At 38.0% G+C, this 24,312-nt stretch overlaps 1 protein-coding gene across 12 annotated transcripts in view; it reads left to right on the top strand.

The window, feature by feature from the left end:
• Positions 1 to 24,312, top strand: part of PPP2R2C (protein phosphatase 2 regulatory subunit Bgamma) — a 194,044-nt gene that overhangs the window by 150,032 nt on the left and 19,700 nt on the right. For all 12 annotated transcript variants that reach the window (XM_039728916.1, XM_039728918.1, XM_039728919.1 and 9 more), the window contains one exon: positions 14,139 to 14,303. In XM_039728916.1, coding sequence (XP_039584850.1) covers positions 14,139 to 14,303 — 165 coding nt within the window. The remainder of the gene's footprint in view (positions 1 to 14,138; positions 14,304 to 24,312) is intronic.

The following is a 24,312-nucleotide window of genomic DNA, read 5'->3' as shown; positions in this document are numbered from 1 at the left end:
GCTCAGTATGTGAAAGCTAAACTGAAGCAGATCTGTGGTATTGTCTTGTTATTTGTGGAGGAAGTTTATACCCTTGAGTGAGATACGGCTGTTTGTATAAAAATGCCTGAGCCAGGATGACTGTGCACAAGCTGTGTGCACAAGGATGCCTTTTCTGTGCCCTCAAAAGTGTGTCTGTTCTGTGTGAGAAACTGCTGCCACCCCCACCCACTGCACTGACTTCCTACAGAACACACCTTCTGTTTGGGACATGGCAGACCTTACTTCTCTTTTGAGAGCTCTGTCTGAGCCACGTTAGCACCACCTATTCTGTCAAGAAGAGTGTGTCAATCTCTATCAGGTATTTAAAAGGTGGATGTTATACCGTGGAGACATATTCCAGCTGAGTTGCTACTAGCAACGTTTGAGTAGCTTTTCCTCAAATTTCTGTTCTTTTGTTCTTTACTTCCTAGAGTCTCTCCCTCATGCACATGCACCGTCTCTCTCTCTGGTAAAGGAGAATGAAGGTGCCTGCAAAGTTAAAATCAGGTCTGTAAGTTAGAGGATTGCAGATGTACACTGATCCCATGGTTTGGAGAGCTCTCTGATTTTAACTCTTGAGAAGTTATTGCTTTGCCTTTCTCATTAAAACACTCCTAAGTGAACAATTGAGGGGAGAAAAAGCTTTTTTAATGAGCTGATTAGATTCTGGGCTAATGGGATTCTCTTGCTAGACTCCACTTTTTTCAGAGCAGAATACTGTCTAGGAAAAGAGTCTTTTACTAAGAGTTGGCAGTGGCAAACCCAAAGATTTTCATATCTGACTTATAGTCCTTAGGCCTTGTACACCCTTGTCTTTCCCAAGAATTTTCCATTTATGTTACTCTTATCAGAAGCAATGGAAAAGTTTTTCATGAGAAAAATTACTGTAGTCTAGGGAGATTGATTGTTACCCATTTAGTAACAATGGCAGGTTGTTTATATTTCAGGCTGTTTCAAAGTGATCTGATTCTCAAAGCTCTGCAAAATGGCAGGTTCCATTGACTTTGCCTTTTAACTTTTGGGTTTGAGATCTTTTCAGCTTATTAAAAATAAATTATTTTGAAATTGCCTATGAAACTACAGATTCCAAATCACCTGGTAATTTGAGGATCATTTACACTGGTGTAGTTCTGTAATAACTTTTGCTAAGATATAATTAATAGATTAGCAGCAGGTGCTAATCTGTTAGCACCTGCTGCTAATCTATTAATTATATGTTATATAGGTTTTATTCCTAATGTTTGCTATTTCTTTGTCAGCAAAGGTATGCATGAGGGACAGCAGGTAATAGGTCATATACTGAAGCTTAGGATAGGAGCAAACTCCAACAAAAAGCTCAATAAAGTGCTGCTGATGGGACCACAGCAAAGTGCTGTGGTATAGATATGATGGTGTTAAGAGTACTTAAAGGAATTCTTGAAATAGTGACAAATAGGCCCTTATTTTTTGAAAGATTCTTTTAATTAAGTAAGCAGAAAGTGTAAGCAATTCAGATCATCTCCAGAACTGGCCACTGCACTCCAGGTGGAGTCTCACCAGAGTGGAGTAGAGGGCAGAATCCCCTCCTGTGGCCTGCTGCCCTCACTGCTTTGGGTGCAGTCCAGGACACAGATGGTTTCTGGGCTGTGAGTGCATCCAGCCTCTCATCCAGCAGCATCCCCAAGTCCTTCTCACAGGGCTGCTATCAATCCCTTCATCCCCCAGCCTGAGTTGATAGCAGGGCTTGCCCTGACCCAGGTGCAGCACCTTGTACTTGGTACTGTCAAACCTCATGAGATTCTCTTGGGCCCACTTCTTGAGCTTGTGTAGGTCCCTCTGGGTAAGTCCTTGGTGTGTGTTTTTGGCTGCGTGTTAGGAAAAATGCAGCAGGGATTCTTTTATTAAAATCACACAGGAAATTTTTTTAGTGTCAGTCTAGGGGTGAAATTGGTAAATAGGTAATGGTAATAGATAAATAGTATGTGTAGTTGTAAGTTGTCATCTTCTCTGAACTGCATAGAATCCCATAGTAAATGGAGCCTTTCATGAACTCTCAATAGACTAATTTGTAAGAAAAATTCTGTGTCCCCAGTGCAAAGTACCAAGAGAGATCTGCATTTCTAGGATCACTTAAATGACTTTGCCTAGTAGGCACTAATGTAGATACAGCTTCCAAAAAAGGCACTAAATTGTCTTCTGCTTCTGTTGAGGTAAAACTACATCCAGTTCAGATACAGTATTATTTCTGATGTGCTCATCATTATTTAGAATATCTTAATTGAGTACAGCCTTTAAGCTTTTCAGAGTATGAAGAGTTGTGTTTTTATATGTGAGCTTTTGCAAATTGCAGTCTTTATAGCTAGCTGTGTAATTCAAATACTAGATAATAATTACAGCAGTAAGGCTGTGTGAATGGGCACTGTTATCTGCACCTTGCAGATTATTTGTTTTCAAGAAGTCCAGAGAACTCTCAGCATCTTTTAGGAGATCTCTTAAGGATCTGTAAGTTCAGATTTAGGGAGCTCTGAAAACCATGACTGAATCTGCAGAAGTGGTCTTTCAATACTCAGTTTGGTTTTGCTTCTTGCCAGAGGACACTTAGTGATCCCTGTCAGAAACAATTGCTTTTAACTATTCTGATTACCTTTAATTGACTCCTATCTTAGGAATTTGACTGTCAGCCAGTCAGAGAGAATTGGATGACAGAGCATGACTGATAGCCAAAGGAGCAATATCAGAGCTAGTTAAGCAGTATCTTAGCACTGAATCCCTGAGTGAGATCCTGCTGGCCATACAGCTGAAATGTGTATTGCAGTGAAAGCAAACAATGCATGGCTGGAGTGTATGATACCAGTGTCATCAGGGCATGGGATGGCATCATGGAAATATTCCCTATCTAGACATCCTCCAAAATAAATAAATTGAAAGAGTTGAATCTGGCTGTGAAAAACGAATTACAGCTGAGGCCTTTGCATTCTTGGCAATGAGCAGTCTCTTCCTTTTTCCACAGTTGCTTTTAAGAAAGTTAATTTAAGGTGATTTGAGCATAGTTGTAGCCTTGGATAATGACTGCACTGTAGATTTATTGTTTAATAGAAATATTAATTTGTTAATCAGAATACATAATTTTCTCTCTTATCACTCCTGTCCATACACTACTTGAGGTATGTGATTACGTTATTCTTTTAATGGATCTCTTTATCTAGCCCTCTGTCTTCTCTAATGCACTTGACCCCAAATAGACACCCATACCTGTGATTTCATTTCTGCACAGGTAAGGAAAAACATGGCCTGAGGCATTAGAATAATCTTGCTTTTTGAAAATGTATAGTGAATTCTAAAAAGGAAAAATATAATTGACTAGAGTTGTAGCAAGTGATAGAGAATAGTGTGAAATTCTGAGCCCATAAAAACCATTTCAGGATCCCTTAATAGTGCATTAAAGAACACAACTGAGATTTTACTGAATTCATGTGTTTGTAGAGCAGTCTAGGCAATGTGACTCTAGGAGATACTTAAAATTTTACAATAGGTGCAAAGATGTCCTTTCACAGATCTCCATAGAGCCAACTGCTTTCCAGTGTAATAGGGACGGTAGCAAAAAGTTACTGTTTTGTATCAGGAATGCACTTTAAAATATCATTATCTCAACCTTTCTCAAGTTTATTGGTATGGAAGAGAGGAAGGCATATAATAGAGCTGAAATTAATGTTAACATCAACCACCGGATTTCCTTTTCAACCAAAGTAGTTTCAGGTGTAATCCAGAATCTGAGATCCTTAGCAGAGGGGGACTTGGGAACTGTGTAAAAGAATATTAAATTACAGATAAAGGGTCATGTCATGGAACTGATCCTCATCTAAGTAGCACTTGTATTTTAGTGTAATGTGGCTGCAGTCAATGAAGTTATTCTTGTGGAAGTGGGTAACAGGATTCAGTCCAAGATTTATTGTCTTAACTTAACTGAATTTTATTTCTTCAGCTGATGAGTTTTAATCAGTGTGTTGTCATTGTAGAAGCTTTTAAATTGCATGCTTCTGTTTCCCTCTGGATTAATTTCTCATTGAAGCTTTTTGAAAATGAGCCATTCTCTGTTGTCACAGGTGCAGTCAGTGTATCCAACTTGAAAAATGTGTATTATGAATTTATTGAAAGTTAGACAAAAAACCCCATTTACACACTTCTAGGTACAATTATATGAAAAGATAATGTATAAATAATTTAATCAGCTCTGCCAGAGGGGAGAATTCTCTTAAATGAGTCTAATTATTCTAATTCCCATGCGAGTTTGGACTTGAAATTAACCTTGCAAAGCACAGTCTTTCTCAGAGTATTCACATAAAAAAAGAAGAAAATATAACTTGTTTTGCTCATTAGCTAGAAAAATCTTTAGCTTGAAGTGTACTCATACAAAGACAGATGTCACAAAAATGCTCACGGGGTTATCTCAAGTATTGTGTCAAGCTTGAAGTCTGCGTGTTCTGTGTGAGCTGTCAGAACCTGAGACCCTGGAAGCTTTTCTCACTATTAAAAGTGCGGGGACACTCTCATTAATGCACACATTACTTTATTTTGTGTTGTAATAATACACATGGGTAAGGACTGCACATGAAATTGCAATAGTTTGCACCTTTGGAATAGAAATGCTCTGTAAATAAAGGCCATATTAACTTTCACAAAGTCTTAAGAGTAAGTTGGTTCTGACTGTTGTTATGCTGCATGCTGATGAGCATTTTTGAAAATCCTTTCAAGTGAATTAAGCAACCAGATAATAGGTCCTGCTGCAAGATTTTATTCAGGTATCTTATGTAACACAGCATAACCGATTTAAATATAAATTTTGTTAATGTTTTTAAAGTAACTATTTTTCGGAATTATCTGGCTATTTCACTATTTCCATAGCAAGCATGCAGGGAAGGAGAGAGATTTGTGCTCTGAAAGACACTTGTAGCTAGCTAAAGTTTGCAAAAATGTATAATTTGTGACTCAAATTGAAAAAATCAGTAAAAATATGGAATTTCTCCAGCCTAGTGTCATCCAAATAGTACTGTATTAAGTTTTTTTCTGAAATTATATGAAAAAACAAGTTGCATATTGGGAAAGAAAAGTCACCACCCAAATGCTCTAAAGAGCCTGTACCCTCCAGCTGAAATTTCTGTGTCTGCATTTATTTAAGAGACAGATCTTCCCCAGCTGCATGGGATTTTAGTAATTACCAAGAAGAAATTTCTTGATAGAAATTATGTGTTAGCATATAGGTTATTCACTTCAAAAAAAAAAGAAAAAAGAAAAAAAGAAAGACATTTTGTCTCCAAGTTATGTGAGAAAAAATCCTTGGCTATTTTTAAGATGGAATTTGGGGAATTTTATATGTCATATTTCTTTGTACTACCAGGGACTCTATTCAGTAAACTGAGTAGATCCCTCTCAGTTTTCTGTTCAGCATCTAATGTATTTCAGGAAAGGTTTGTGAACGATGGCATTATATTGCATTTGTTTATAAATTATCCTTGCCTTATTAATGTTGAATCACTCTTTTCTTGGAGCCTTTGCTAGTGTGTAGTACACGATGCCACTTAACTGTACCACGTAGAACAGCACTGCCTAAGAGAAGCTCAGCTTGGGGACTTAATAGTGCTCTTCCATTAATAATTTATTGGTACCTGAGGCTCTTCTGGTATTTGTGTTCCAAGTGTAACATTAAGCGTGCCACAGTAGTTTCAGACAAATCATAATCAATTAATATGCAAATATATGAACTAAATATGACTTAGTAATCTGTCAGTGACTGACTGCAGGTGTGTATTTATGAAAGCAGGTCTTCCTCTGTTGATTCATCCACTTAACTGTTATTTCAGCTGTGTATACGCAAATAATGATGCCTTTGCTCTTGAAAATTTCAATCTGCATATGGTTGTTGCTAAAGCAGCCATGTGACTGTGCTTACAGTTGAAAATGCAGGTGTTCTGTTCAAAAAAACAGGCCAAAATTACATTCCTAAATAAATTAAGGTTTTCCAGTGTCTACTTCTAAATTCATTATTCTCTAAGTACATCACTGGTTGCAGTGTGTATGAACAGGCCTATCTGTGATAAAGTTTGGATGTGACCTGCACCATTTAAAATGGTCTCTTTCCTAGCAGTGATACTCTACAATCCTCTGCTTTCAACACCTGGTCAAATGCTGCAGCTACTCCATAGGCAGTTTCTCTTACATACTAGAGTAATTTTTCTGCAACTTGCATACTGCAGAGTCTGATGTTTATTGAATTTATGGCAATAAAAGCAATTCCCTAAAATTTTACTAAGTATATATAAAAGATGTTGATTCTTTTTCAAGTAATATTTATATAATGGAGATTATGGGCTTTCTTGCTGCTGTCTCTTTTTGTCCTACCAAGATAATAGCAATGTAAAGTAATTCTGGTGTTGCAAAAATCAGAATGAGATCTCTCAAATTCAGAATGAGTCTTGGGAGAAAGTTGCAAAAGACATATGTGATAATGAGAATAATAATAACCTCTCAAAACCAATTCATCAAGAACAGAACTGAGTGAATACTGCCATGACTGGACAGCTGCAGGTACGGAGGAGAGAGGCCACTAGATCAGAATCCAGTCTTGCTGGCTCTTAAGCTTTGCCAAGCCTTTGCCACTTCCTGCCTCAGTTTCATTTTCTGTAATACATTAGCACTAATACTGACTCTAATTTGCTTTAAACCTAATGAATGGAAAATGTTTCTAATACTGCTTTGAATTTCTTGCTGTATATCTCCAGTTCCAAATGAAACTTGAGACAGAAATTCCACAAGTTTCAGCTTTGGCTCAGAAGTTAGATATTTAGGTAACGTTCTTGAACAAGTCTTGTCCCATCATCCTGAGGCTCTCTGGTTTCCATCAGCTGCCAGATAAATCAGTAACATCTTGGTTCCTAAACACATAGAAAGCATCTGAGCATTCGCCTTTGTGATCTTCATGTGTTGTAAATGTTATGGTGTTAGAAGGCAGAAATAGAGAGAAAAACTAGGCATGACTCTGGCTGGAGAGTTGCATACTAGACTGTGAGGAGACAGGGGCCATCCTGTACTGACAGTGGTATGCTGAGAATAAATGTGAGGCCATTGCCCAAGAAGCATCATTCCAGCATGCAGACCTCTTATTACCCACACTGTATAAAAGTACACTGCCAATAATACAGGAGGATGTGCTGAATATATCATCCTGTCTCTGGGTGAGCTAGATCTCAACCTCTTGTTGACATCTAACACAGCCAGATTCTGTATTGTGACTAGTTCTAGCTGAATAGATGGAAAGTTTATTGCTACTGCAGTCTTTTAGCTGTGACCATGACTTTCCTTCTTCTGCTAACAGTTCTTTCTCATCTAGCTTAGCCTGTAATCCTTGACTTAAGAAACCTCAGAAGTCCACAGAACAGTGCTAACATTACTTAATCTCTTCTTTGTATGCTCTTTGTACATGTTCTTTGTATTGTGAGCAGTCCCTTTACTTTGTGTTTGCACAGCACCTGACATAATTGGCTGAGGTTTGGCCTTCCACATAGAGCTAACAAGCCCCAAAGTGGTTTTTACTCTTTCTGTATCTCATAATCCTGATATGAGAAAAACTACAAAAGCCTTTGTACTTTTGTAATGGCACTGGCAGAAAGCCTTTGATAAAGACATTTCTTTCCAATCAAAACCAAGTAATTTAAATTGGCATTTTCAGCAAATCACTGCCCATGTTAGACTGTTGCCAAAGTTCCCAACTCCAGTATGATGTCTGAAGAATCACTGTTATAAATACCATGGAGTTAAAAATAGAATTGGGCAGACATTGTACAACTTAGTATGGATCAATATCTTGCATTAACAGGTATTAAGTTCAAGGCAGCTGGGAGGAGAACACACTTCTGCAGTTCATGCTTTTGTGGTACAGAACAATCAAATGATACAGAAAATGTAATTGCAACTCTCTGGGCTTCTAATAAAACCCATATAGTACATGCTTTTAGTGAAGCACTGGGCAAATGCCATGCGATGGAAAACATTGACACTGTGGCTATTAGGAGTACTTGGAATATAAATGCTCTCTTTGCCTAAGGTAAAACACTAGAATTTGAAGAAAAGGTCACATCTATTAACCTATTGACAGTTCATTTCAGGACCCCTTGACTCTTGGACAACAGGCCTGAAATACAGAGCTTGAGATGCTGGACCCTATCCAATGCTGTCCATACTGCCAGGTGATGCCTATTGTAGAATTGTCATTCAACAGTGAAACCATACAGTGTATCTATAAGAAATGGGAAGAAAGGAGTGAGTTGGTGGTTATTTTCAAAGTTAGGGCTTGCTTCTTTCGTTGATAATAAGATTGATGTAGTCATATCATGATGTTGTCAAGCACACTGAGGCCTAATGTACCCAGCCTGGAAGAAAACTGGAGCCATTTGGAATTTGTTTTCTCAACTGGCACATGGTGTAGGAATGCTATAATTGTCATGTAGGAAGTGTAAAACTGGTAGAGCTTGATTTGTAGGCATCACAGTTCCCTCCTTGTAATGAAAATAGCATGCTCTAAATGACTAGCAGGGGAAACCACTCCGAGAAATGCGTATATTAAAAGTGTAGAGCCTCAGCAGGACCACAGTAATCAATTACTCTAAACTCAAGCCCTGGCAGCTACCATGAATTGCTATTGATTTCAGCTGCTAGTCAGTGAATCTTTCTTGGGCTAGGCTGAAATGTAGGTGTGAGATGCAGACAAAATTAGTAACCTGAACAAACCTCAGTGGAAAACACAGGGAACTGCCAGGTTTGGTAAGATATGTTATGCTGAAGGTTATTTTTTGAAAGTGCTTAAATTTGCAAAAAACCCAAGTCCCACGCAGGGATAAAAATGAAGTGTCATATCAGCATATATTGAAATAAGAAAGATGAGAGTTTTGTTTTTCTTGTGAAGTTATTATGGAAAATTTTGTCTGGCTTTCTAAAGAAAGCCTCTCCTCCTTCATTGCAGTTGAATAAAGGGGAGGAGGGGAGCAAGTAATTTTTTTTTCTCAAGTCTTCTTCTGACCAAAGAAACTATTTCTTTCTTGCGGTTAACTCAAAAGTCATTTAAAAATTATTCCAAAATAGTGATAGAAGATTCAATCCTTTATATGCCATAGCTTGTGAGCTACAAATTTGTTCTCTACAAAATTCAGTTTCTTGTAGAATTCCTTGATGGTTTCAAGAAGACGAAGCAGCTATTTCTTTATGCATACTGTTCACTTCAAAGGGAATTTAATCTGTTTTGAGGAGGCTGCTATGTTTCCATTATCTTACAAGGAAACTTATTCTGGGACCTTTTTTGCTCAGTGGGAACTCTGTGTATTTTCCACATTCTCATTATACATGTTTTGGCATGAGCATAAAGCAGGCATGCTCATTTATATTCTGGCTGATCAAGAGGAGAAGTCTGATTAATATGAATTTTGGATCAAGGTGAGGGTCATCTTTGTAACCTACAATAAAAGAAACTTTCTGGAGGGACTTCTCCCAGAGGGGAATATTTCTGTTAGATCAGTGGCCCAGAGGCAATGGAACAAATTTCCTTCCTCCTGTTATCCTCATTTTGCTATCAGCTGCACAGCAGCAGCACACAATGCTGGATTAGAACTAAACATACCATACAACTGAATTGTGTACTCAGATCACATTCCTCACACTGCATATCATTGCAGGTTGTTAATCATGCCTTTCCTTATGCTCTTTCCTTTTTCCTCTCAGAGTTTGTCTTCTCTCCCCCTCCCCCTCCCTCAGATCTTTCCCTGAAGCCTCCTTGCAGCCAGGCCCTGCCCTGCTCACTCTCCTTTGTTATACTTCTCTTCTTGAATACTTGGGGAAGGCAACTCAGCCAAAGTTAAGGCTACATTGCCTTAGAGTAGCTTTGTTGCCTTTCTCAAGATTGCCTTTCCTGGTCTTGTAGCTCTACTAGCCCAACTGTGGGAACATCATCTCTCACCATTGTAGTTGCTGAGTGTATTCAGCCTTTTGTTTCCATTTGTTTATTTTATTTCCATTTATACAACCTTATTTCCATTTTGCTGTGGAGAGCATCTGTAAAGTCTGCTAGCCTCTTCCTAACTTTATTGTGTTCCATGGAGCCAAGCAGTGGAGGACAGGTCTGATGTGTAAGATAGCAAATAGTTAAGGTGGAAGAATCTGTTCTCTCTTTTGCAAGCAAGAAGATATTTTACATTTCTTCTTTGAAAGTTAATGAATTAAAGACTGCCAATGTGTTCTAGCCCATCAGTGGTGAGGTGCAAGTTCCACCCTCCCTTAGTGCAAGTATCTACCAGGGATCAAAATGCCTTGTTCTTGTCAAGCGTGTGTGGGAGTCAGAGCAACATGAACATCTTTTTCATTTTCTTAGGGGAAATTTCTACCCTGTTAAGGCACAGAAACACTGACTTTTTTAAGACAACAGAATTATATCTTAAGCACACTGCCAATGGTGAACTGAACTCTCTGTTCCTTCTGTCTTAGATGTCTTTGGTCCTAGGTGTTTTTTGCATACTCTGAAAATGAAGCAGATCACATGTGGTACAACAAGAGTCAGATGTCACTGGGAGTTCAGAGGTGAGTGCAGTGGGGGAGAAGGACAGTGCCTCACTCCAGAGCCCTCCACAAGATCTGGTTGCAGGGGAAGGCAGTAGTGTGGGAGACAACTACAGATTCCTGCTCTTACCATAGTTTTCTCTTTAGCAGTGGTATTTTCATTTAATCAGTTTCTGCCAGATTCCCTCTGTTTCATGCTTTTCAAGTTCACCAAAGGCCCTGTTTCTGAAGCACATTGTCTGGTCCAGTTTTTTTTAAATTTTATTATTTTTTCCTGCCAAGCAGTGCTGTGTTTAAAAGGAAGACAAGACACAAAGGGAAGATAGAAAATAGAAATGAGAAATGTCTCATGGGAGATGCTTGCCCTTACCATTTCACGCTAGTTTAAATACAGTTCCCACACATCACATGTCAAGCTGTACTTGATTGTTTTCAAATAGATGGCAAAAATCATGAGAGGAGGAAAATGTTCTTTTGTGTAACATATTCTTCTTTTGATATATTGGGTTCTGTAGCTGTCAAAACAAAGGCTGTTTTTCCATCTATTATTACAAATGCATTTGGGGTAAATCTCATCTGCAACTCTCTAGTCCCTTGGTTGTTTACTTCAATACATTGTTACTGTTTTAATTTTTCTAAATCTAGTGAAATGATGAATTTTCATTTTTGCTATGATCCTCAGTAGGCAAATGAGGTTATTTCTCAGTGGAGATTTAGATCACGTCTGGAAATGCAGTATGTTTCAAGTATTTTCTGCTTTTCTGGCAGGAGGATGGAATATTTAATTTCATTATTCGGCATAGGTTTATTCATTTTATACAATGAAAGGAAATTCATCAATAGTGTCTTCAGCATCCAGAAAAATGATACTTGCCATGACTGTTTCATATACTCCATTTATATTTTATATCTTTCTCATCACTCAGCAATTCTTCATCTCTCTGTTGAGAGGTAAAATTCTTCTATTGAGTAACCATAATTTCTCTGAACTCCACAAAGCAATTCAATCCCTGAAAGCAACTGCGTTTACTTAAAGGTGTTTCTTGAGACAAATTCACCAAATACACATAACTGAATAAAGGTTATTTTTTTCGGTTGATTTTCAGGATGATTTCGTGATGCTCTATAAAAGAGGTAAATCAATGTTTCTACACCTCGTTACACTTTTATTAATCATGATAGATTCTTGGAGATGGATGCAAATGTGATAGTACAAGTAAGTAGGAATGCAGTTAAAATGCAACATTAATCCATTCCCAGTTGTTATTAAATGTCACAAGATATTAATAGTTTTGCTGATATTTTCCTTTCTAAACCACATGGGGAAAAAAAGAAAAAAAAACTAAAACCACAACAGTGTGATATATGCACAGTCATCAAGATAATTATCTTTGAATCTTTTGTACTATTTCACTGTAGTGTTCCAGACCTATATTTTTGGGAAAGATCGAAGGTGTTAAGGTGGTGATAGACTATATCCCATTCCCACAGAAATCAATCAAAGGTCTTTGATTGGTCTTCCATTTGGGAAGTGGTCACAGTGGAAACAGAAAGAGGCTTAGTACCATGATATATGATTTCTCTCACCATCAATAAAACAGATTTTCTCATTTATCTTATCCTCTGAGATGTTTAAATTTTGAACGTCAGCTGATTCAAATTTTATGTTCAGGGAATCCAGGCACTGAGATGATTTGTGTTTAGGGCCCTGCACTGGGACTCAGTAGGTCTGGGTTTGTTCTGTCATGCATTTCCCAAGTGATCTTATGCAAATCCTTTATTGCTTCTCGCACAAACTCATCAGTAAAATAGGGTAATGTTACTCTTCTTGTTCGAAGGATTTGTTAACATTTGGATGGCTTATCTGCAGCAGATTGCTGAGGGCCATGTGAAAATGCACAATCTTATTTAAATGTACTGCTTTACATATATATATATCCATATTTCATTTTATGCTTGTGTATCTATTGCTTTCTTCCAGCCCCCTCATGAGACTGTTACTTTCATTCTTTTCTCTGTAAGCAATCTTTCACAGACTGGCCTTCTCCTCCAAACACAGGCTCAGTGTGGGTCCTGGGCTTTAAGGCAGGTACTGTGTGGGAGTAGAGATATAGGTGTTGGAGAGGCACCATCTGAGTTACCCCTCATGAGGGTAAACTTCGGTGATCTAGCTAACAAGTTTGTGCTTGTGAAACTAGATATTTACTGTATTTTTGTTCCAGATTGTGGAACAAAATCACTTAAATTATTAAGGTGTGTAATTCTCAGTCAGAGAAATTCATAGTGATTTTGGTAGAGGATGTCATTTACATAAAAACACAAGAATGCCATTTCAGATACTACTTTGTAAGTATTCAAATAGAAAACCTAATACTGTGCGTAATTTTTTAAAAGAAAATGGTATTATTATATATTCACCCAAAATTATTTGCATAAAGAACAGGGGTTTTTTGTTTGTTTGTTTGTCTTGGTGGGGTTTTTTTTGTTTTTTTTTAGTCTTTTACCTTAATCTATATGTATTTTTTAGCTTAAGTTGCATAATCACAAAAGCCAGTGAGCCTTACTGGAGTGAGTAGATCTGAGCTGTGCATTGTTCCCTCTCAGTCAGCATTATCTGGGATAGAGCAGTAGTTTCAATAGCAAGTGCAGAAGATATAGCCACCTGTCCTCTATTAGCTTCAATAAAGAATTGAAGTGAGAATCCTGTGTCCCTGCAACACTGTTTCTTTGATGTCTTTGCCCAGCGTGGATAAATAGTGACCTGCTAATGGCATCTGCAGTAAAACCATGCAGACTTTGAGTTTTACATTGCTCTTTGGTATTAAGTGGGCCAGGTATGGAAAGTGAAAACTGTACTACTACCAAAAAATTGAGTATATATTTAAAAGCATTACATGTATGTACATTTGCTGTGGAAACCCAGGGCACTGGGAATATTTCTCTGTCTGCTTTCTGTCTTGACACCCAGGGGGGCACTGACTTTGACCCTCATTCATGAAGAAAGCTTCCTAGACTTCAAGATAGACTAGAATCCACAAAAGTGTGAAATAGATTATAGAGAGTAGTGTAGGTGTATCACTTGGTGAGAAATTTAGGTTTTGGGATTTTTGGTATGATGTGGATGGAAGCAAGATGGAGGGCACAGGGTGTCATCCTGGGTTCCTTCTTTATGCTTCTTCCTTCTTATTCTGGGGTTTGGGTGGCACTCTGTAATTGGGCAGAAAAGTCCTCATGGCGGGCTCTTTGGGATCAGTTATTGGGTTTAAAGGGAAGATAATCCAGGTGTCAATTCTTAATTGGAGAGTTTAGTCTTAAAAGGCCTTGTAACAAGAGATAGCCATTTTGTGCTTTGCTAATGAAAAGTTGCCGAACTCGCAGTAGTGGGACTGTTTTACTGATAAGAAATAATAAACACTTGAGTCTGAACATGAACTACTGTCTCAAGGACCTTCAATCCAGACCCAGAGAAATTGATAATTTTCATGCTTCCTTCAAGTAAGTCACGGTTTACCTGCGTTTTTCTTGATGAAACTTCCATTCAGACATTGTGGATATAAAGCCAGCCAATATGGAGGACCTGACAGAAGTGATTACAGCCTCTGAGTTCCATCCCCACCACTGCAATCTCTTTGTCTACAGCAGCAGCAAAGGATCCCTGAGACTCTGCGACATGAGGGCATCGGCCCTCTGTGACAAACATTCCAAGCGTAAGTCCTTGCTCCACTGAGATGTCATTAAAGTCTTGCTATTCCCACACAGCACATAGATGGGTGGCTACCTTGGTGTATCAGGTTCTCACTCACATTTGAAAAGAAAACTGCAAAAATAATTTTTTTTCTCCTGTGGAAGTGTTAGCTATGAACTTGGTAACAGTCGTGTCTGTGAATGGTTGCCCTTACAGTTCTTATTGCAGGGATCAGTGAAGAACCCAGAATTCTAGTGAAACAGAGAGGATTCCTAACAAATCAAAGAGGATGAGAGAGTATTTAAGCAGATGAGCATATTGGTTTGAATACACAAATACTGTTCTCAATGCTAGAGCAAGTAAATTTTGATTGTGAGACTGCCTTCAAATTTTGAATCTGTTTTCTGAATTAGGAAATCTCAGTATCCTTCCTAAAAATGTAGTCCCCCATTCCCTATATGTAGTTTTTCAACATTATGTCTGAAAAAACTCAGAGGAAATGCAATAATTAATCAGGACAGGATGGGGGAGGGAGGAAGGAGATGTGTTGGTGTAGAAGTTATCTGTGCTACATGATTTTATGTAGCCTGTGAAATTTTTGGATGAATCACCAAATCATGATAGTTCATATCTGAAATGTACATAAGAAAAAGGAAGTAAAATGTTAAAATATGTGACTATCTTTGTTCTCAAAGTAAAACTTGAAGAAAAAATTCATGTTTATATTGTCTCACTATCAGCTCTTTGTGGTCTAGAGAAGACAGACTGTGGTTCTTTCCACCAGTAACCTGGCAAGCCTGGGCACTTTGCTTTGTGCAAACCTGTTTGTTCCTCATCTCCTGAGACTGACAATGCCCAGACAAAGGCATTGTGTGGGTGGCTGCTGAGAAGCTGGGAACCTCATGAATGAACTGTGGTGGCTCTGCTTTAGTCACCTTCAGGATGAGGGCACCTCCACCTCACAGAACTGGGCCATCAGTGTCTTTTTCCATGCTGGAACATTGGAAGGAAATTCAAGAGAAATTATTTTAGTACCGGAGCACATAAGAGGCTTTGTGCCATTTGGTGCCTATTTGAACCTGTTTGAGATAGGCAGATTTTATTAGTAGGGGCAAGAGGGGAGGAAAAAGTATGCAAAGATTTAAATGAGACATAAGTGGTGCACAGATTTCATACATATGCTATTTTTAAAACTGAAGTGAATTTAAAGCCCATGACTAGGCCTTTTGACTGCAAGGAGAAATGCACATGCTCAGAACCTCTTAGGATGTGGTGTCCAATTATAAAAAATAACCTTCAAGGGCAATTTCCCAAGCAGAGAAGTGCTTTATCTTTGTTAGCTGTATCTCCTTGTACTTGTAGGGGGAATTCAATACCATGAAGTGAAATGTAAGCATGACACAGTCTGACACAATGCTGTGAGTTATCCTGTCCCACTTAATTGTTTTGTTCTGTAATACTTCCATTTCTTCCTGCTAATAAGGCCTCCATGCCCCTGTAACTCAATGCCAAATGCCAGTCAGAACTTATTAAAGCCACAATACAGCAACACTGGATGAAAGAAGGCATTTTATGCCAGAAGGGAGCGCAAGGTCTAATGGTCATTGATTAAACCCCATTTTCCAGATCTATGAGTTAGAAAATAGCCATTTAATGTAGCATTGCTGCACTGAAGTCAAGTCAAGCTCATTGAGAATCTGAGTGTGTACAGTACAAAATTGATAAAGCAGTGGTAGAACTTCCAAAGTGCTGAAAGGAGTAGGTCCATGTACTGCTGATTGGAGTGGTTTCACTATAGCTCTCAGAGACAAGCAAAGTGAATTAAATACAGCCCATAGCAGCCTAAAAGGATATATAAAAAAAGTCTGCAAAATCAAGTTACTTGCATGATTGTCTCACTGGTACCTTGACTGTGCATCTGATTCCTCTTTGCAGTTGCTAAATTTGCAACTGGTGCAATGCATGATCAGTTCCCTGCTCTTGCCTTGTCTTTCAGTCTTCCCCCTTAACTGATTTCACTTTTCAAGCAAAGCACCACAGCTGGAGTCTCAGTAAACCCTCACACTGTGCCATGCATCCCTGCTTTCTCAGCACAGTCTAGTGTCACCATGTGCTGTATTTCAGATGCTGTTCCAAGATTGTAATGGATGTACCTATTCTTAAGGAAATAAGATACAATGTAACACTTCACAAAAACACCTGGATAATGAGCATATGTTATGAACTTTTTCATTTACTCCTTTTCTCCTTATTTATGCAAATCTCTGTAGCTCTCACAAATCCATTGCAGCTCTTGGGGGTAGAGCTCTTCCATTTGTACAGGTTTAGAGAGTGCCATGAATAATTGCTGTGCCATACTGTAAAAATAAATTACATATTAATGTCTGTAGTGTAAGTCAACCATTGCAGGATGTTAATAAATTATGTCTTGAAGATTTCTGGTTTTCTAAGCTTAGTGGCAGAATCTCTCTTTTTGGCATTAGTGACAGCAGCACTACAAGTTTTCCCTTATAAATCCTCGTGACTTTGACATGGACAAGATGAGACTACTCCCATATGTACTCATCCTTGTTGCCTATGCTGAGATTTAATAGCAAGCTGCCAATTTGTGTGATGAGTTGGGGATATCTGACCCTTAGAAAAATTATCTCAGACCATCAAATCTATTTATAAGGCAGTGAAAAAATATCAGGTCAGTAGCTGGATTTTGAATGGTCATTGAGATTCTGATAAGGTGTGATAAAATGTGTTGTGTCTCTAATAGACTACCTGAAACTGCTTCTTGTAACTGCTCTGTAACAGATTGTGCAGTGCTGAGTGAGGATCACAAGAAAATCTTATGTAGTTATTGCAAATGTGTATCAGGGAAAGACCACTCTGTAAGCATAGAGCAGGTACATACATAATGCTGTTCCATGATATTGTCAGACTTTGCAAGTAGTGGGAGAGAATGCCATCAAAAATGTTCTGGAGAGGAGGTGCCAAAGAGATGAATGTCCCTGCTTGTTTAGAATATTAGAGGAGTGGGACTGAGGAAGGTGTTCTTGCAGTCCACGGTGTTATAGGTAAAGATTAAAATTATGAAAGTCAGACTCAAGCAGCAACAAATAGAGAATTAATTTAAATAATATGGAACCTTTCACCTAAACAGTGTACTTGCCAAAGCACCCAAAGATTGCCTTTGAGATGTCATCAGGCAACATGCATGGCAGTGCAGTGTAGAAAAAAGGCAGTATATGGAAATCTGTGTCAGCATTGTTGTTAGAGCAGTCAGCTGGGAACATTGAAGAAATAAAAGAATTAACCCCCACCTCAAATTCCATAAATTTTTATGCAAGGGGTTTAGGTGTCAAGGAAGACAGGTGTAGGGATACTGTTGCAGTAAGATCATCCTGACTAAAAATATACTTACAGCAGCATTTGTTCAATTAACAAATAGTTGCTAATTTGGTTTTTAATTTTTTATTGCTAATATTATGTTCAGAGATCCTCATAAATGTGCTTGAAGTTAATATCATTCTTCCAAACAGCTGGTAGGCTAGATGGGTACATATGGCTGTTTCAACAAATCATGCAATAAAGCAGTCAGCTAAAGAAAACTGAGCATGTGAAGTCAGAAAAAAATAAAGTGCTTTTTCAGTAGTTTATCAGAATTATTAAAGCTATTATTAAATGGTAAATACAAACTGTATAGTTATGCAATAACTATACAGTTAACACTCAAGAGTATAACTCCTATTGATATTTCATGTAATAGCCTTTACATCTTAAAGTCATTGCATACTTCAGAAGCTGTAGTAATTTATTTAAATTCTGTATGTTGCTTTAAGGGTTTTTTACAATTCATTTCTTAATATGTATTTGCAGACTAAAACCCTGTTTCTAATTATCCATTACCCTTGTGCAAAATTTACAGCAAAATACTTCCAGGAAAGAGGAGCTGCAGTTTCAAGTTTATTGCTCTGTGTGCTACAGTGATCTTAAAACCATAGATTTTGGGGTTATATAGCATTAGCCTCTGTCACCCTGAGTTGGTGCTGTCTGTCCTCCAGACAGATTTCTCATTCTCGTGTCCCCTGGGTCTGTAGCAGGAACCATTTAGATCCCTCCTCCCTTTGGCTATGGAAGGATTTTGTAGGATTTGTTGGCAATGCCAGCACCATCTTCCCTGGCCTCTCCCTGAACAGGGCAAAATTCTCAGCTGGTGCATCCCAACTCCCTGGGCTGGACAATCAGCATCTTAAAAGTGTGAAGTGGTTTCCAGAGCAGTGCAGAGTGAATTCCAGGTTTGGTTTGTGACTCAGAGGTGCCAGCCAAAGATGAAGGGGGTGTTTTTTCCATTGAGAGTCCTTTTCCACATTTTAAAATGAAATCCAGGCCTGAAATCAATGGCAGTCTTTCCTCAAGGATAAATGCCACTGTCCCGTCAGTCAGGCATGTAGCTCAGCTGGGATATCTGCTGGGCTTTTTTGAGATTACCTTTGATTTTAAAGAATTCAGAATCATGGAAGCAGCCAAGACAACAGATCAATAATCTACTTAAAAATGTTGAATTTTTAAAATTAAGTTAGTTATATTTACCAGTTGTTTAAAGCTGGTTGGAATTCCAGAGACAAGACACCTTTCAGACCTCTGACTGAATATGGATTATCTTTCATTTGCCACAGAGAAAACCAGATGCACAAAAAAGCCAGTGACAGACTATCCCTGCTGGATTTGCTAATTAATATTGACCTTTCCAAATGAATGATGCTTATTGTCTGGCTGAAAAAGAGACAACTTGTTTTTCTTCTGTGTGAGCTTTATATCTAAAATATGCTTTTTATTTCTGCATCTGGTCTCATGTCAGGTCTCATGTCATCTGAGAGAGAGACAGTCATTACTCTCCCTTTGTGCATAGAGAGGCCCCTGTCAAAATGATGTCCACTTCAGGCAAAATCTGCAAGTTTTCATGTGACAGGAGTGAAACTTATCTGAGCTTCTGAAATGATTTGACCCCGTGCTTGATGAAGGCTTGTTCTTATTCTAATTCTGGATTTATTTTTAAGCATGCACTACAAAGGCATATATGTATTGCTGATTTTATATCCCCAATGAAAAAAATGTGCCTATATCCTGGTAATATTGTAATTATGACTGTCACTAAAGGTCTGTTACTACAAATTCATGCATGCTAAACTAGATTCTGGAATGGATCCTTTCTTGTGCAGGAATCCCACTGAAATTTGGTAGCAGATTGCCTTTAGCATGGACTCCAAAGCTCCAAAGCTTCCATTCTGCTCAATTTGGATGAATGTATAAAGACATTTAAAACATGGCTAATGAAAACTCAAAAATGTTTCTACAGAAATGCAATTATGTCTATATATTGTTTCCTCCAGTTGTGCAAGAGTTGTTAAAATTAAATCTGAGGAAGAAAAAACCTGATTTATATACTTCTAACTATCAAATACTAGGAGGAAAGAGAAAAGCCTGAAGCAATGGTAAATGATTTATGATTGAAGAGGTGTTTCATTAACCCCATCTCCCCCAACCACACAGAGATAAAGCAAATAATTGCTGTAAGACTGATTTAATTATTCAGTCTATTAAAATTCCTGTCTTGTTTGCTTAATTTTTTTAATAGCAGCAAATACTGCTTTTTAATCTCTCATGAAACCAGCTTTCAAGATCTTATTTCACTGAGGGAGAAAAAGCCCCACTTATCACTAATCTTATATATCAAGATCTGAAAGACTTACACATCAGTTTGGCTGTAGAGCAGCAGTAGTTTTATGTCCCATTAACTCCTTGGGATTGCTCACAACACGTGGCATTAAGCATGCACATAAGTCTTTGTGAGACCCAGCTTTAAAGAGGCTTGATCTTCTAGATTGGCTTTGTGTTTTTCAATTCCTTTTCACTCTTTAGCACCATTTCTCTTTATTAACAAACTCACTGGCAAAGTTATATTAATCTAAGCAACTCTGTAGTGAAGCTCCCACCCACTGATCTTTAGCTATTGATCTGGCTTTGCCTTTCAGCACTAATGCACCCTCCCTTGTGGTTTGTGACAAGCTGCAGCAACTCAGTGCAGATGGTAAAACAGATTCTTAAATATTGATTTGAGGCTCCACTTTTAAAAGACGTGCTCTCTAGAGGTATTGATGAGAAGCCAAGTTTTAATACCGGGTCATTGGATAAAGGAATGCTGTATGGTAGGTGAAATTTCAGACTCGTGGTGTGGAGGTGGGGTCAGAAATTTGCTTTGAGTAGTAGAAGGAAAATGAGATGTGTAAGTGACCAGGGCACAAAGAGGTGCCCTCTGAATTATATGAAAGCAAGTAGAAAATGGAAGTATAAAATGGTACTTCTTTTTAGTTTAAAGCAGGATAAACAGCTACAGGCTATGGTAATGTAAAATGTTAAACAAATGTGTCTCACAAAATAATTGTGTTTTAGATTGCTTATGAAAGCAGATTCAAAAACTCCCTCTAATGTATAACCATATTGATCAGTGTAGACCAAGAAGGCAAGGTTGTCACATTAACAGAATATTCTATTATTGAAAAAGAATTTCCAAGGGAGATGAATGTATGAGTGGATTGGCTTAATGCAAAACAATAAAACATTCAGAGATAGTGAAAGATAGAGTAAATAATACTGGTAAATCGAATTATTATCATGAATAATGAAGCTAAAAGGTATAAAGAGACCATGAATTTCAATGGGAGCTTGCAGTTGGGCTTGATTCACTTAGAATGAACTCAGGTACTCTTTTGTATTAAATTCTAAACTAGATTTCAAACAGTTCATAGAAATGACCATACCTGGGCAGACCAGAGGTCCTTCTAGCCCAGTTCTGGCTCTGATATTGGCAGTAACAACATCAACAGAAAGTGTAAGAACTGACCAAGTATTATCTTCACCCTCTGCAATTTGCATCTGGAAACTTGAGGTTCAGGGGCCTTAGTGGAAGTGAACTTACTGCATTCAACAATACTGAAATGGATGTTTGGGGTTTTTCCTTTCCTTGAAGTTGTGCAGTTACTCTTGAGTCTGTGTGTGTTTTTTACCATTCACAATATCTTTCAGAAAAGTCTTTAGTAGCTTAATTAGGTATAGTATGAAGGAGCATCTTCTCTCTGCTTGCCCTGTCCTAGTTTCACCTGGTGACCCTGACTTGTGGATTGGAAGAGACAGTGTACAAAGTGAACTGTCATTCCCTATTCACCCTTTCCATGCCACTCTTAATTACCACCCCCTCATTCTTTTCTAGGCTGAGACACCCCAGTCTATTTAGCCATTCCTTGTATGGAAGTAATTTGGTACTTCTGGTCATTTTTATTGTCCATTTTTTGTCTTCTCGAGATCTCTACCATATCAGAGATAAGCTCAGAGCTATGCTTAGCTCAAGATGTAGCATTTCTTTAATTAAATGGCACCAAAAAAATGTTTTATGTGTTGAACATTAGTAACAAGTGTAATGTATTTAAAAAAAGAAAGAATGTTAGTATTTTTATAGGAGCTCAAATGAAATTTAGTTCAGGTTTTTATGCTAAATGACGAAATGTGATTCAGCAAATCACAGCTGACCTGGGAATAGTGCTAATTTGCCATTTAAAATATTATAGTTAAATAATTTGTTCTTTTGGTTAATTTTTTTTATTTATCATCTGTTAGGAAAGCATACTGGTTCTTGCTTCATTTCTTCCTGTGGCTAGTCTATCAAGACCAGTGAAATCCCACACATTTCAAATACTGTTTTCCAATATGTTCTAATCAGGTATTGCAGCCATTTTCATTTGGGATCTGGAATTAAATGGGGATTTAGTTCAAATGATAAATTATTTGGCCTGGGACTGAGTCCACTTTGTGTGTTTATGAAATTAAAGCCCAGTGAGGGATTACCTGATCCACCACTGGTATTTCCAGGTCCAGCTGAAATTCACCTGTTGTTTGTGTACCAGCATAACCCAGAGCCTTATCTGTAATAAGTTCTTAATTTAGTCTAGCTGCAGTATGTTTACTTGCTTATATAATAAAAATGAAAAATTGTTTTCTCTGTCATGTTCCATCAACTTTGTTAGCCCTGGTCTCCACAGTCCTCTCCCTCTCAGTAACCACGCTGCCTCTGTTTCCTCTGTTGCCAAAGCTGTTTCCATCCCTTTCCTTAACAGGAACTGGATCATTTTCTATATCCATTAGCTGTCTTTGCAGGGAGGGAGAGATCTATTTCATGGTGCAGGATTTCCAATAATTTAAATCTAAGTAACAACAAATGCTATAAAATCAGAAATTTCCAGAACAGGATACAAACTGTAAACAGTATCCTCTTTAAAAAAAAAATTACAAGATTTAATAAGTTATTATTTGTTTGTAAGTAGAAAGAAAGCAGTCCTTTTTTTTTTTCTGCTAGAGAGAATGAACCTTTAAAGCTGTTTATAATTTTATCCTATGACTGATGAAATTTCTTACAAAATCTGTGGAGCAGATTTCTGTTCATTTTCAAGTTTTCCTACTTGTGATGATTTCTGGAGGAATACAGGATTTTCTATACTATATCAGATTGTGACACTGCACCCACCATATAAGACAATTTTAGCATTATTTTTAATATTTCTTAAAGTTCACATATGCCAGAATTTACACCCTGCAATGATTAAATCTCTGCCCAGCTGCTTGTTTAGAATTGAACTTGAAAATTACTTTGGGTTGGATTTTGTTTTTCTTTATTGGATATATCTTTTCTATCTTTTCCAATAAATAGCAGTTTCAGCTGTGTGGAATCAGGCCCATATTAATGGGAAGTTGAGGTGGCAGCACTTGTGACCCCAACAGTGCAGATGAGAGCCACAAGGTGTTAGTGCTCCACACTTCTTTTGGCTACTGCCTGAGGCACCTCTTCCTGTTTTCTTCCTGGCCTGTGTCTGGGAGGGAAGCTGTGAAATGGACCTTTCCAGTTACTCTTGCTATTCCTGGCCATTTTATTTTTTTAATTTTAGATATCTCTATATTAGAGATGCCTTTCCTATCCACTGGAAAAGGAAAGTCTCCATTCTGCATTAGATCAGAGAAATTCAGAAGGAAACAAGAATATTTTTTATGAGGGATAAGAGTTTGTTTTTCAGCAGATGGTATTTCCTTTTAAGACAGAAGCAGCATATTTTTATGCTACAGATTTTCTTCAGGATTCAGGAAAACAGCACTCTGGCAAGTATCCTGCAATGAACCCATCCTTCTCTGCAAAATCTGGACTTCTGTAAGAAGCTACTGTGGTTTTTAACTCGTGAGCTGTGCAGAAAGGAATTGAGCATTTTTATTTCCCTAAGCAGACTTCCCAGTTTATCCATGTGACTGCTGGTGGCATAAGGGGCAGGAACAGTGTCTTCCTGGCAGCTCCTCTTGAAACACTGGCTGTACTCAAGACATGCTCTGCTTTCCTCTGTAATCCCATTATACTTCTCCATACCAGAGTCCTGTGACATTTAAGTCTGAGCAAGTGTCACATGAGAACTCAGCACATCATGTCATTAGTGATTTCTATGTTCCAGCTAGACAGATAACATCATGCCTTTCATGTAATTAGTACTGTGACCATTATCAAGAACAAGAGTAATGAAAGTTAAATACCCTTTTTTATGGCAGGTGTTTGTTATTAATAAATTAATGATTAAATTAATTAAAGAATATGATAGAATCTGTAATCAAATGTCAGTAAAGTTCAGATCTAACAAGATTTAGATACAGAGAGGTAAGCTAGCTTTGAAATCTCGTGTTTCAGGTGCTGGTTGCTCCTGGGCACAAGAGCAGCCTCCAAAAGATATGTCTTAACAGTAATAAACAGCAAATGTGTTTTGGAAACTATGGGCTAGACCTGTGGCTTTTTCCTATCAGCTTGGAGAGTTCAGGGCTGAATTTGAATTGCTTGCCTGAACTGAAGTCTAAGTCACAAGGCTATCACTTCACTGCTGTTCTGTCTCCAATAACTCCCCTTGTATTAGGCAAACTGAGGGAAAATTGTGCTTTTTTGCAGTATGTGCATAACCTTA

Source organism: Passer montanus, unplaced genomic scaffold, assembly GCF_014805655.1.
Source record: "Passer montanus isolate IOZ18808 unplaced genomic scaffold, ASM1480565v1 scaffold67, whole genome shotgun sequence".
Taxonomy (NCBI): Eukaryota; Metazoa; Chordata; class Aves; order Passeriformes; family Passeridae; genus Passer; species Passer montanus.
This window is presented reverse-complemented; position numbering and strand designations above follow the sequence as displayed.